The 13690-nt window shown below is 35.0% G+C and overlaps 1 protein-coding gene across 3 annotated transcripts; it reads right to left on the bottom strand.

Moving 5' to 3' along the window:
• Window positions 1-1702: 1702 nt before the first annotated feature.
• Window positions 1703-10209, bottom strand: LOC140874102 (uncharacterized). Of its 3 annotated transcripts, XM_073277379.1 has the most exons (21): window positions 10090-10209; window positions 9774-9992; window positions 8679-8787; window positions 8204-8575; window positions 8053-8108; window positions 7094-7340; window positions 6970-7025; window positions 6586-6832; window positions 6321-6484; window positions 6042-6184; window positions 5874-5975; window positions 5633-5768; window positions 5405-5491; window positions 5174-5335; window positions 4191-4547; window positions 3719-3894; window positions 3532-3650; window positions 3071-3345; window positions 2748-2981; window positions 2139-2537; window positions 1703-1855 (listed from the first exon to the last, which is right to left on the bottom strand). In XM_073277379.1, the coding sequence occupies exons 1-20, from the start codon at window positions 10138-10140 to the stop codon at window positions 2148-2150; spliced, it is 3702 nt and encodes a 1233-aa protein (XP_073133480.1). In that variant the 5' UTR covers window positions 10141-10209; the 3' UTR covers window positions 1703-1855; window positions 2139-2147. The 3 variants fall into 3 exon arrangements, with proteins under 3 accessions (XP_073133480.1, XP_073133479.1, XP_073133482.1); XM_073277378.1 differs by lacking the exon at window positions 1703-1855 and having other exon boundaries at window positions 1949-2537; XM_073277381.1 differs by lacking the exons at window positions 1703-1855; window positions 10090-10209 and having other exon boundaries at window positions 1949-2537; window positions 8679-8783; window positions 9774-9812.
• Between the last annotated feature and the right edge of the window lie 3481 nt (window positions 10210-13690).

Here is a 13690-nt window from a genome sequence, read left to right on the forward strand (position 1 = left end):
CAAAATCTGAGGTCAATTCACATTTCATGTTTCGACATGATTTTTACACGAATAAAAAGTCAAAACCGATCACTCTATTATTTCAATTCTTATATTAAAATAACACTCGATATACAGTTTCGTTCTATATTTTGAGAAATCGTTTTTTTTCATTTTAGTTCATGAAATGAACCGAAAAACAATCAGATCCAACTAGCTCATACTCCGTGAGGGCATGAAGTAAATGATGAGTGTAAAAAAAAAAAACACGTTTCACAGACACAAAAATATAATGATCCTAAAACAGTAAGAATCAAAATCTGCCTTCCTGTTCATGGACATGTTTCATTTTTTGTTCGTTTTATATATATATTTATTATTTATAATAGCAACAATAATTCCATGACTAGGTGGGCCACATGCTGCCAAACTCGAGGGGGGTTGAGAGCCAAACATTATTTTGTGTTTTCAACCTCTTCAAGTGAAAATATAGGCACACCATAATTTAATGACTATAAGAGAAACAACTTGAATAGTGCTTCTCTTGCTATAATATAGCTTCTGTAAATCAATTAAGTAATCAAGAAATCAATAGCACGCGTGCACTATAAATTTCGTGGGAGTCAGTACATAAAATAATGTATGTTGTCCCGAATCCGATTGAATATAATTATTGTTAATAATCACAGCAAAAAAAATGGGCATCTAAATCTTATCCTTTATATATGCATGTTTCTAATTGGAGGCATTCTGTTTCTTGGATTTCCAAAATTAGGCAGTAGCATTAAATGTTTCAATACGAGATGACTATATATAATGGAAGTTGTAATAGAGAATTAAAAGGCAGAAAGAAAGAAGAATTCCAATGATTGCTTATCCCCACATAAAACAAGTTGTCTAATAAAGAGCATTGTGTTGAGTAATATCCCACTATTATAGAAGCCTTCATTTTGGACCCAAAATGCCTATGCACAAAATCTCATCTAAGCCTAGAAAGGGAAAAAACACATGAAGTAATTGTCATAGTTTTCTTCTGAAAAAATAAATAATCATGACCATACTTTTGCTAGCTAACGCTGGAGTATCTTTTTATACACAATTAAAGATTATAAATACTGAAAATCCAAAGCAGTACATGGACAAACCCAATAATTTTTATGATCTCCAAAAAATGATTCTAAGGTTGAGCGCAGGAATGAATCCCAAGAAAGAATCTATAGTTTGGCATGTTACTAAAGCTATCAACGCATACAAATGGTGTGATAATGTGATTTTTATGCAAACAATTTTTGGGGATTTACAAAATATTCCAAACAGATCTTTAACTTATCATTATGCATGCACCTCTAGAGTTATTACATTATCATATGACATGATTCGAACTTCGAAATAAGCAGTCAAAAAAGCTTTTCCTTAATTATTTTTTTTTAATATCAGAATTGCATGAAAATCATCACAAATAGTTAATATCTTAGTGAAAGGTTAGAGGAAAAGTAAAGATGGCCGTTCGTTTCTCTTTCCACTTTTCTTCCTTTTTCTTTTACATACATGTATATGTATTGGTGACTGAGAGGAAAAAGAAGGTGCCCACCACATGTAAAGATTAAAAATTTGTTATCTTTTTGGCTATAATTTGATGCTAGATTTAATTATTTCTTTTTGGTATAATATGTTGAATAATGTATAGACCCAATAAGACCTTCATAGGCCGGTTCACCACACACTGGAAATATTAAATAGGGCAAACTTTAAGCCCATCAAAGATCCAAGAAGCCAAGTTGGTCAAACAAAGCCCATACTGATTGCACTGTGGTCAGTGGTTTACTTCCGCTGTTCCGTGATCCCTCATTTTCTTTCTATTTGTCCCGCGCATACTCTGTAGTTAGTTTTACATTTAGTATTTTTACAAAGACATATTAATGTGAATATGTTCATTAGAAAGTTAAAAATGACATTTTGAGAATATCAAATGCATTCAGGTGTGTTTTAGGAATACCAATTAAAATACTAATGACATGCATAAAAATTATGCCAAAACATCATGGTCATTGAGCTCTGAATTTCTCGCAAGAAAATAGTCATACCTACCATGACTCAACATATGCTTGATATCACTAGAATAAGTCCTGAGACGATTCGAATAAAGCTGAAGAACCGACCTGAGGTTTTCAATTGGATAAGTTGCTGGCAGGCTGAAGTAGCTTGGCTATTGCCTCAACTTTTCTTGCTATGGATGGAATCATAACAGCCGCTCGATCAGTACATGACAGAAACTTCATGTCCGCTGATTTATCTTTCCCAATATTGAAGTTTACTAATTTGGAAACTGAATGAAGTGCATTCTCAGATGCAGATTCCAAATCTTGCAATGCCTTTTCACATAAACTAAAGTCGAGTTGGAGTTCACCAGCATCACATTTTTCCTCATCTTTGATATCTATGACATTTGTTTTCAATGGGATTTCAGAACCTGCAATGCTAACAGGGATTTCAACAGAATCAGTCCGAGCGATATCACTTATTAGCCTCAATGTGATGGGTGATCGATTTCCTGAATCCTGTAAACATGTTATAAACTTTAGAATTGGGTGTCAATAATCCGCCATGAGAGTATGTATACATGTTGCATTGATGGAGTGGTATCAGAGCTTATACCCAACTAAACAAAGTGCATTTTGTGGCACTAAGCTAAACTGGAAAGATTAGTATGAGGTCCCAGTAAGATACAAAATTGACGACAATAAAACAGAGAATAATTACTTCATTACCAATATATTCGCCTTTGTCCCAGATTCTGACACGTGAAATCCATTAAGCAATGACGTTGAAGGGTTCAACGCCATAAAATTTGAAGTAGGCTCTTTGGCATCTGGCAGATATCCAAAAGCTGAATCTCGGGCCTGCTTGTCAGAAGATATCGTTCTGCCCTCAAGAAGATCCCTTCGCACAAGAAATTGTGAAACATAGCTACTTCTTTTAGCTGAAGACTTCCTTTTATCTGTCTGAAAGAAAATTATGATGCTTATGGTTATTCATTATCTGCTCAAAGGATAAAAAAGGGAAATTATCCTTTGTTAGAAATTTTGCAAACCTTCATTTGTGCAGACAAGCTCCCAAAATTCACTTCAAAGAAGTCATTTTCTTGAGAATCTGCCTCGGATGTTGCATATGTATCAGCTTTTGTCACTTGAAGACTTTTTGACATGTCGGGGATGCCATCATTGTGGCAAAAGTATGACTCGCTAGTCCAAAAATTTTCAGTACAACCAGTAACCAAATCTTTATTCTCCTCAAAAGGGACATCCTTTGTAAGTGAGAGCTTCATGCGCTTGCTAACATGAGTTGTATCCAGAACTTGAACTCGGGCTGCATAACTTAATACTTGGTCATAAAATTCTGAAGGTGACTGTCAGATCATACTATGCACTTCACATTACTACTTGTTTATTTGCTTGTATGGACACCACGCAAGTAGTGATCGTTCACCAGAATATGTGGTTTTAACAAAGCATATTCATGAATGACTGTAACACACAAATAGCAGAGTCTTACATGTGATGTCTGTTGAAGTCCTAGGCACAATCACACCCTTTGCATCACTACTTTCAGGTGAATCTAATAGCCCCATACACACTGTATGAATGGTTAACCAGCGAGCATCCATTCCATTTCTGTTCAAGTCACACACATAAATGCAAGAGACACGAGTAGAATAAACCTAATCAAAACTGCTGCTCACTTTAAAGTTTCTTGAGGACTTGGAGATCCTTGGCTGCTATCTGTCTCTGATGAACTTGTGGACAAGGTCCCTGGAAATTTCTTGCCACCTTTTTTGGATAGACTTGCTGATTCAAGACATGCAGAATCTGGTAATAAACTGCCCTCAACCAAGGAAGCAAGATTTTGTGGTCCAATCTAAAAGCACACGCAAAGGGATTATGATTGACTATGTAATAAATAGCTATAACATTCAAAACCATGGTGAACCTGCATTTTGTGGGAAGATAAATTTGAAGTATGGTACGTATACGAGACTGTTTCAGAAGGATTCAGTTGTGGGCTATCAGTTAGAGACTAGTGGAAGTTGTGTCATTAATTCAAGCGATGAGCATGTTGTGTTTAAAAACCAGCCAAAGACAATTATATTTAAGCAAACAAAATTTGGGAAAAACTTAGAACTGTGGTATTTCATCATCCATTGCATGTTTTACCTTGGACGAAATGGAATCTATGTCTACGGATATAGAGTTTTTTGTTATAACTTTAGGTCGTGCCCATTTCGGAAGCCGAGATATGCTGAATCTAAAAGCTGCACTTGCAGGGCTATTACTTTCTTCTAAGAACAGTTCCTCACAATTTTGGTTCTCATTTTTGTTTGCAGAGATTTCTTTGCTGTAGCTTTTCAACTTGCGATCATCCACTCGATATGATTTGATCGGATTCATGGCTACTGGCTGATGGATGTTTTCTGGTGAATACTGAGAAAATAACTCATTGGTTCTTTGCAGCATCCTTGAAGTTAGAATTGCTGGGAGTCTCCAAACAAATATACAACCATCAGCAGCAACCTGAAGTCACCAGCAAGTCAACAACAAACTCAAAAGTATCTGGAATTACTACTTATGTGAACTACCAATTAATAAAGTTGGCAGAACCAGAAATGCTGTACAACCTCTGTTCTTTACCAGAGATGCAAGTTTCCTTGTGTTTCTGCGCAAGTATTATAAAGCAAAATAATCTTCTCGCACTGACACTTTTCATTCCAGGACCAAAGTAATTAAGCAAGTTGACCACTGGAAAGAAACTGATTACAAACAGAAAGCACTAAAACAGTCAACCATATTCCCATGAGCCATTCCAGTTTTATTACCCCATGATGCCCAATGGCAAATATATTTAATTGACCATATAGAGAATAAATAAGAACAAGTTACTGCTTTAAGACAAGAAATATATCTTACTAAAACAACCATTTGGCAGGAATATTGAACTGAAGAAATAGAACTAGAAAAGCTATTTTATTTATGCTTTTGAAAATATTTTTAACCTTTTTCAGAAAGATTCAGCTGTGTTAAATCATGCATTATTGCTAATCTCTACGCATGAGAAAATGAGTTCTTGTTTGAAAAGTTGATTTACAAACCATTAGAAAATTGCAACTAATAGAACAAAAATTGAAGACGAAAAGACTTACGGAAACCAGACGCTTGCAATCAGATGAAAAGATAATGCCCGTTATGAGATCACCATGTCCTGTTGCCCGTGCTACCATCTCCCCAGTTATATAGTCATATATGCAGATACATCCATAAGAATAAGAGCAAGCCAAATAACTGGAGCTTCCATCAGTAGCTACCTGCAAAAATAATATAAGGTCACTAGATGAGAATATAGCTCTTATGGACTGTGGTCCACATTGGTGTACCTTTACTGGGTCCCCAAAGTCTTCATCTTGTTTAAAGGACTTAACAAGCCCTCCAGTTTGGATATTAAAAGCTCTTATCTTCTTATCCTGTGAGAGTCATGATGGCCATCACACAAAGCAAAATGTGAGACATTCTGAATGCTGATTATATCCACATAATCAATGCTGATTACATGGCCAATTACGAAAATCTTTCACCATTAAAACTGACAGTGCATGCCAAGGTACCTGCCCCACAGTAAGAGCAACTTTCATCTGAGAATCCACATCCATATCATAAATAGTTGAACTAGTTGCAATCCTGTTGCGGAAAGAAATATCACAATCCATACTACTCATGGCTACATTATGGAGAACGAGAGACCTACAAGAGAAATGTCATTGTTCAGGTGAAATCCATTTAAATTATACATAAACATGTCTTCCATGTTCCGTAAATTTAATAGCAACATGATCTGAAAGAATTCACCTATCAGCACCACAACTCAGAATCTGGTGACCATTGCATGCGACCTTTATCGCAGTTACGGCAGATGAATGGCAGTCAATACTCCCAATGAGATTAAAGTTCCTGATTTAAAAGGAGGAGAATGAGACGACGGAGTGAGTTTAACATGCCAAACTTTTAGATAAAAACCTGTGAACATCAAATAGATGGACTGTTCCATCTAGTGCCCCAGAGGCAAGGAGTACATGACTTTCTGAATCTTCGGTTGGAACAATGTTTTTCCAGCTTTCCATATTAAAGCTCAAAGAAATGATTTCCGTGTCATGAGCATCCTATATACATACCAAAAGATAGCAACAAAATATTTGAAGGAAAAAATGGGTAAGGCAGGGCAAAGAGACGGTAGTGATTCTATAACCCTAGTCTTTTTCAGGATGAATAAATTGAAAGTTAAGGCTACTTCAATACCTGAATGAATGTATAATCGTTAGTGTACAAATTAAAGACGTGTAAATTTCCTTCGGAATCACCAGCTGCAATGTGCTTTCCATCTGAACTAACTGCCATCGATCGAAACCCTGGAGAGCGGGCACCAAATGCCACAGCTTCACGCTCAAAAATTCCAGCACTCACTGCAACGCCGTTGCGAGAACAGAGCATATCCCGGTAAATTTATGATCAAGAAGAACTTCGAACGATTCCATAAAAAGTTTTTTGGAAAGGTGCCACTTACCCAAGCACACGGTTTCCGTGGAGACATCTTCTGTGTCAATAGACAGACTGTTTTCTGACAAGGCATGTTGCAGTGCAAGATCCCACAGCCTAATAGTACCATCAGTCGAGCATGTAGCAAAAGATAATCCTCCAGAGCATCCTTTAACAGCACATGATAGAGAAGGAACATGCATATTTTCACATGGAACATTTTTAATGCCCCATATGCATCCGCTATGTGAGACTAGCACACAACACCTAGTAGCCTGAGCAAGATACTATGGTGTTACTACAATCAGAATCACTCACACAGGTAAAAAAAACATTGGTTTCATGAATTAGAAAATGATGGTAAATTATAGAAGACAAATGTGACCAGAGCTATAATAATCTTACGAAGTACCTTGTGTACGTCGTGGATATCCCATATGTAGAGGCTATGGTCATCATAAATTACCACTGCGAGATAAAACATCAATCGGAATACTGTTAAAATTATATCCCACAATAAGAAAGTTAGCACTTGCCAAGCTTCTCGGAGGTTGAAAAATGACAAGCAATGGCATCTGGAAGTGTTGGCCGATTCTGGGGCTCGACTTCATTAATATCTGATTTGCAGTCCGCAACATTTGACCCTCTGCATCTCCTGGCTTCATTATACCAAAGGTCGCCAGCATATGTAAGAGAATCATTGCTAAATAGTTTCACGACTCCATTGTTGCATCCACAGGCAATGAAACTGTAGGATGTTGACAGTGCAAAACATTTCTCAACCTGATATTGGAGCGAAAATGAATACATGACAAATGAAAGTGGAAAGTGAACGGAATTAACACAAGTAATTCAGACAAAACCCAACATTATGTCAGATTTTCAGTTAGTATTCGATATAAAAAAAAATGAGCCAACTATCCAAGATCAAATAAACAAAATGTTTCACAGCATGACAATTGGACAAATGCCGTTTTATTGAAAATCAATAACAACAATTGTACAATTCCTGAGTTGTCCCCTTAAAATAAGCTAGCAGAAATGTTGTGCTTTGACAGCCAACTCCTAGCAATTTTTATTTTGCAATTGCATGCAACACCTGCTATATTTATTACAGAAAAATGTTTTGCAAGAAGAGTTGTACAAATTATACGATGATCACTATGGCCATAGCAGAGTGATATGTTGAATCAATTCGAACAGGTCATTCTGGATTAGATAATAAAACAACTTCATGTAAGTAGTTATTATCTTATCCTTGGATAAACTACTTATACTACTACACTTTGGATTATGAAAACAGTGTAATTGAATGGCATCAGAAAGCTTTTAATAGACAAAGTTTTTTTGTCAAATGGCACCGCGTGTGAGCACAATGCAACAAGAATGTGTTTATCGACAGCATTACACTTCAAAAAAACCGATAGTCGGATAAAATTACTTGAATTGATATCAATTTTGAGAAGTGCGCTAACTAGTTAGAAGACCATACTACCTGTAATTCCACAGATTTGATGATTGATGAACCAGGATATATGCAGCATAAAGTTCCTATTAACAAAAGGGGAAGCAATAATTACAGCTGGAAAGAATGCTAATCCATTGGACATGTTATCAACATATGAACTGCAAGCACACTTATTTACCTTTATTTGTCAACACATAGAAAGGTAGTTTACCAGCATGAATATGATTTCCAGAGCTATGACCGGTACTGCGGGGAGATGCAACAGCAACAAATGACCCATCCTTGCAATGACCAAAATCAAGTTTCTTATGCATGTTCAATGCCACGGATCTAATACTTGCATGAGATCGTGCAGACCAGCCAATTTTCCAGAACCTCAAGTCTTTCTCTCCAGCAGTTAGGAAGAATTTTGCATCTGATGAAAAGGCAATGGATGTAACAGGAGAAGAAAGTGAAGGTTCTTTAACTTTTGTGACTAAAGTGTTCCTCCGCCAATCCCAGAGACAGATACACCCATCACGAGGATATCCAGCAGAGATTAGGTGTTTACCTGTAAAACAAAATACAGGATGAGAAAGGATAAGAATGATATGTTTGTGGAGGATAACAAGGAAACATCATTCAATTTCCAACTATCTCGACCGGTGACTGACCATCAGATGAAAAAACCATACATGCCACACCATACTGATGGCCTTTTAGTTCATGTGAACGAGATAAGGTCGTGAGATCCCATATTAGCACTGCAGGTTGATGACCTGACTGCAACAACATGAAAGTGAAAACATGGACATTACTAGTGAACTTCTTGGCTTGCTGTGGCATTGCCATTTATTTCCAAGCCAAATAAAAACTTGAAAGAACCAAAAACAGAGAGAATAAAATAAACATAAGAAATCTACAACTAATCCTGTGACATTCGAAACAACATATTTAGAATAACATCTTCTTGCAAATACGGTAACTCTACGCAGATGTTTTTGTATTTAAAGAATAACGCCTTCTAACTGCTAAAATAATTCCTTGCATTGAAATATCCATTTCTAGGAATGACTAGTGTTTCTTTTTACCCAAAAAAAAATAAGGAAAGAAGACAAGCCAAACCACCTTCTTTATTCACCACCATAGGGACTCAAAGGGACCCTGAGAAAAACTTAATGGATCGAGCATCCATCCTTAAGGATTGTCCATCAATAATCCACCAATGTACTTCACAACAAAACTTTGTTCTGAAATAATTTGAATATATCGTGGCAGTTTTCAGTCTTAAAGTTTTTCTCTGTCTTTAACATGTGATTTGTGAGGTTCTTGATGGTAGTCCACAAAACCAATTGTTGTTTACATTTGAAATGTTTCCTCATATAGCATCACTTGTTGAGTAAACAACTCATACGATCTTACGTTTCCCAAGCATTTACGTGATTCACTTGTTTTCTCGGACTTACCACTTATGAGACATACAAAAACCATTCTTAACAAAGATGTTCTTGATAGAATCCTAAAAGGAAACGATTCCAGTATAATCGACTATCTACTTAAAAATGTTTGAATTAAGAAGTCTAATCTACATACTAAGTTAACTTAATAATAGTTGCAAGATAAAAATCTCCAGCAGAATAATATATTCAGACCCAATTCCATTTTACCACAGCAAATGTAACTCAATCACCTCCTAAAATCAGAGCAGTCAAACACACTGCCGCTACACAGTAAATTTACGTGCCCGGGAAAAGGTAGAATAGCCATACCTCTCCGGCTGCAGCAACACTTGCATCATGGGATAAAGCAACACAGCTCAATGGTTTCGGCTTTCGATTAGACACCATGAGGTGCGATTGAGCTCCACAATTGAGGTCATACAGGACCACCACACAACCAGCAATGTAGGCGAACTTTGAACTCGAAACGCTCGATGCCAAACCGTTGCCATTTTTGGCAGTCAATCCAATTACTTCCTCCAGAAACAGCTGAATACATCAATTAAATAAAACAAAAATCCTTCAGAGAAATGTGCAACTTGAAAAAAAACAAAGCAGAGATTTGGGGCATTTGAATAGAACTGACATTGGGAGGCGTGCGCGGCTTCTTGCACTTTCGATTTCGCTTCACGTTCATGTTACTGATTCAACTCAAAAGGCCTTGCTAAATTACTCTACACACAACTACCAAAAAAATAATAATATTACACTACACATATATAATACGCATATACACGGGGAGGGAGATGACGCGGGAAATCAGTGCGACTTTAAAGATTTGACTCGTGTCTCGTGTACGTTACCAATTTTTTAGGCTTTGATTTGATTTAATCTTTTTCGATTTTCGTTTTATTTTTTTTTTATAGATTTGGTGGGGATATTATTTCGTCCCATGTTTGAACTTAATACTAGAGATGTCAAAACGGGTCAGCAGAGCAGGTCAGTCCACAACCCGTCGCAACCCACCATTAGATGGGGCGGGACGGGCCGGCCCACCTTTTAGACTGGTTGGAATAACACCAACCCAACCCACCTATTTTAAGTGGCAGGTCGGGTCAACCCAACGGGCCTATGTGTAATTTGTCGGATTTTGACGGGCCAACCCGCAACCCACCATTAGGCGGGCCGGCCCACCTCTAGGCGGGTTGGTAAAATGACAACCCAACCCACCTATTTTGTATGGCGGGGCGGGCCAACCCGACGAACCTAGCCCATTTTGACACATCTACTTAATACCACACGATTTATAATTTTCTAATTTATTTTTATTGGAGAGAGAGTGTGTGAAGCAATTAGCGGTCTAAAATAATACTACAATTTTTCTGTGCTATAAATCGATCAATATAATAGGCTCCGTTTGATAGGAATTATTATTAATGTATGTATTATTTATCTTATCTAATATCATGTTTTTTCGTTATATTATTTATCAATTTATTAATTATTTATCTTACATCAATCAAATTAATGAATTTAAATTACTATATTATCTCTTATAAATAATATTATTCACATTTTATTTATTATTACGAGGACAAAATGGTAATTTTGTATTTTTATATAAAATTCAATCAATTAAATCAAATAAACTATAATCTATCAATCAAATCAAAAATTATATACACTATCATTTTTTATTTAATTTTTATTATATTACATTACTTATCTATATATTATTTATTTTATCATTCAAACTAAACTGAGATATGAAGATTATTTTAATGTAAATTTTCATTAAAATATGAGATATTCATATGTCACACATATGACATTGAAATATGAAGATAATTTCTCGATTAAAGATAGTTTAACTCATCTATTACTATTTATTACGTGTGAGTACCTCTTAATAACTGTTTAGTATCTTGGTCTATTTTTGTTTATACCAATATTACCCTCCCTCATTTTCTCTAATTTGTTTCCTTCAAACATGTACTATGCAATAAATTTTCAATTCTCTCACTTAACACACTCAATTTCAACTTCCCTCTAATTAACACACTCAATTTTTATGATATAGAGAAATTGGAATTTTGAAACCGTATGATTATCTTTTCTAAAAGAAAGGAATTCGATTTTGTAAAAATCTGGATACATTTTAATACGCAATCAACAAAGTTATGGAATTACGAGTTATATTAATCTTAAATTTATAAAAGTAAAAAAAATTAATAAATATTTTTTTATTTTGTTACACACGTAACGCGTGTGCCAGTTTGCTAGTAATAATATATTCAAGCCTTGAAATACTTTTATATTGGTCATTTTAGTAGTTAATAACAAACATATGCATTTTTTATATGAAAAAAATATTACATTTGAATATCATCATTTCTTGTTTTCATATTTTATATTTATTTTTTGAATTCTAAGTATAATTAATTTTTAATTTATTAGTGATAATAAATAAGACTACGTGGAGACTAGCTGTGAAAAAAAAATATTGAAGAATGTTAATTAAATTGTGTATGTGGAATTGGGCGGAATAAATTGAAGACTGTGTGTAAAATAAAGAGAGAATGCAGTTATTTATAGACAAAATGTCACATTTTGTAAACACATTTTTTATTAGACGGTCTTGCAATGAGTCATCCATGATATTGTATTAATTTTTAGAGTTATTTGCACCAAATATCCTTGTAAATATTGAACATACACACTTCACTCGTGTGAAATTTTAATAGGCATATCAAACCATGATCTTTCTAAAAGCATAGATAATCACACGGTCATTCTGTGTAAACACACAGCCCAACCCTTGAAGAGATGCATCGAGATAAACCACATAGCCTCTGGGTCCCGATGGTAACGCAACAACAGGTGTGGTAGTCAGTCGACTCCTCAACTCGTCGAAACTCTGCTCACACTCGCTTGCCCAGACAAAAGGAAAAAGCCTTGTCAGTTGTGTCAATGGTCTAGCGATCCGTGAGAAATTCTCGATAAATCTATGGCAATACCCCGCTAAACCCAAAAAGCTACGAATCTTTGAAGCTGTCATCGGACGCGACCAATTCAAAATAACTTCAGCCTTACTCAGATCAACTGATACGCCTTCCCAAGAAATTACATGACCAATAAACACTACTTGGTCAATCCAAAACTCGCATTTACTGAACTTGGCATATAAATGTTTTTTTCTCGGAGAATTTGCAATACCAGCCTCAAGTGTTGCGAATGCTCGTCAACTCTTCGCGAGTAGACCAAAATATCGTCAATAAAGACTGCGAAAAACTTGCCCAGATAATCGCGGAACACCCGGTTCATCAAATCCCCATGAACACCGCAGGTGCGTTCATCAAACAAAAGACATCACTAAAAACTCGTAATGACCATATCTCGTAATGGAATCTGTTGAAATATGTTTTACATCGGTATGATAGATACATCGGTAGGATAGAGTTCTTGGGAGTTCAATATATGGTCTTGGATAACTCTCTCCCTTGAGCTAGTTTTTGGGGTTGAGTTAGGTCCAAGTCTCATTTTTTAACATGGTATCAAAACTCATACCCGTCATATGTGTTGGAACGCTCATGATTGGATCATCCGTTGATATCTTCACTCCTCGAAAATTTTTGAAAATCGCCGCAAACATATTGGGGCGGGTATGGGGATGCTATCTCAATCCCCGAACCCGTTCCGATAATAATAATAATGATAATGATAATGATGATGTGGTATACAAATATTTTAATTATCAAATTTTATTTAATCTAAAAAATTATTAAAAAATTAAAATTAAAAGTATTATTATTTGGTTTATATATATTTTTATGCATTATATATAATACATCCGTTTATGATAACGTAATTTTTTATAACATAAAAATATTATTAAAATCTCATTCATGTTACGTACACATATAAACTATTTATATTAATATATGTATATTTTTTTTATTTATTTTGATAAATTTAAAAACAATATATAATCTTAATAAATTTTTGATACATAGTATTTTCTTTAAAACAATAATTTTAATTGATATAAATATTTGTTATTTAATATATTTTTATTAATTTTAAAAGTTAATATTATAAAAAAAATTCACCCAAAATATTATATATATTTTATCATAAAATTGAATGATAATTTTTCTATCTTTATATAATAAAATTTACTAATATTATATATATATATATATATATATGGATATGGTTATGGGGATGAGGACTTGGTCCCCATGGGG

The sequence above is a fragment of the Henckelia pumila genome, chromosome 1 (genome assembly GCF_033568475.1).
Source record: "Henckelia pumila isolate YLH828 chromosome 1, ASM3356847v2, whole genome shotgun sequence".
In the NCBI taxonomy this organism is placed as follows: Eukaryota; Viridiplantae; Streptophyta; class Magnoliopsida; order Lamiales; family Gesneriaceae; genus Henckelia; species Henckelia pumila.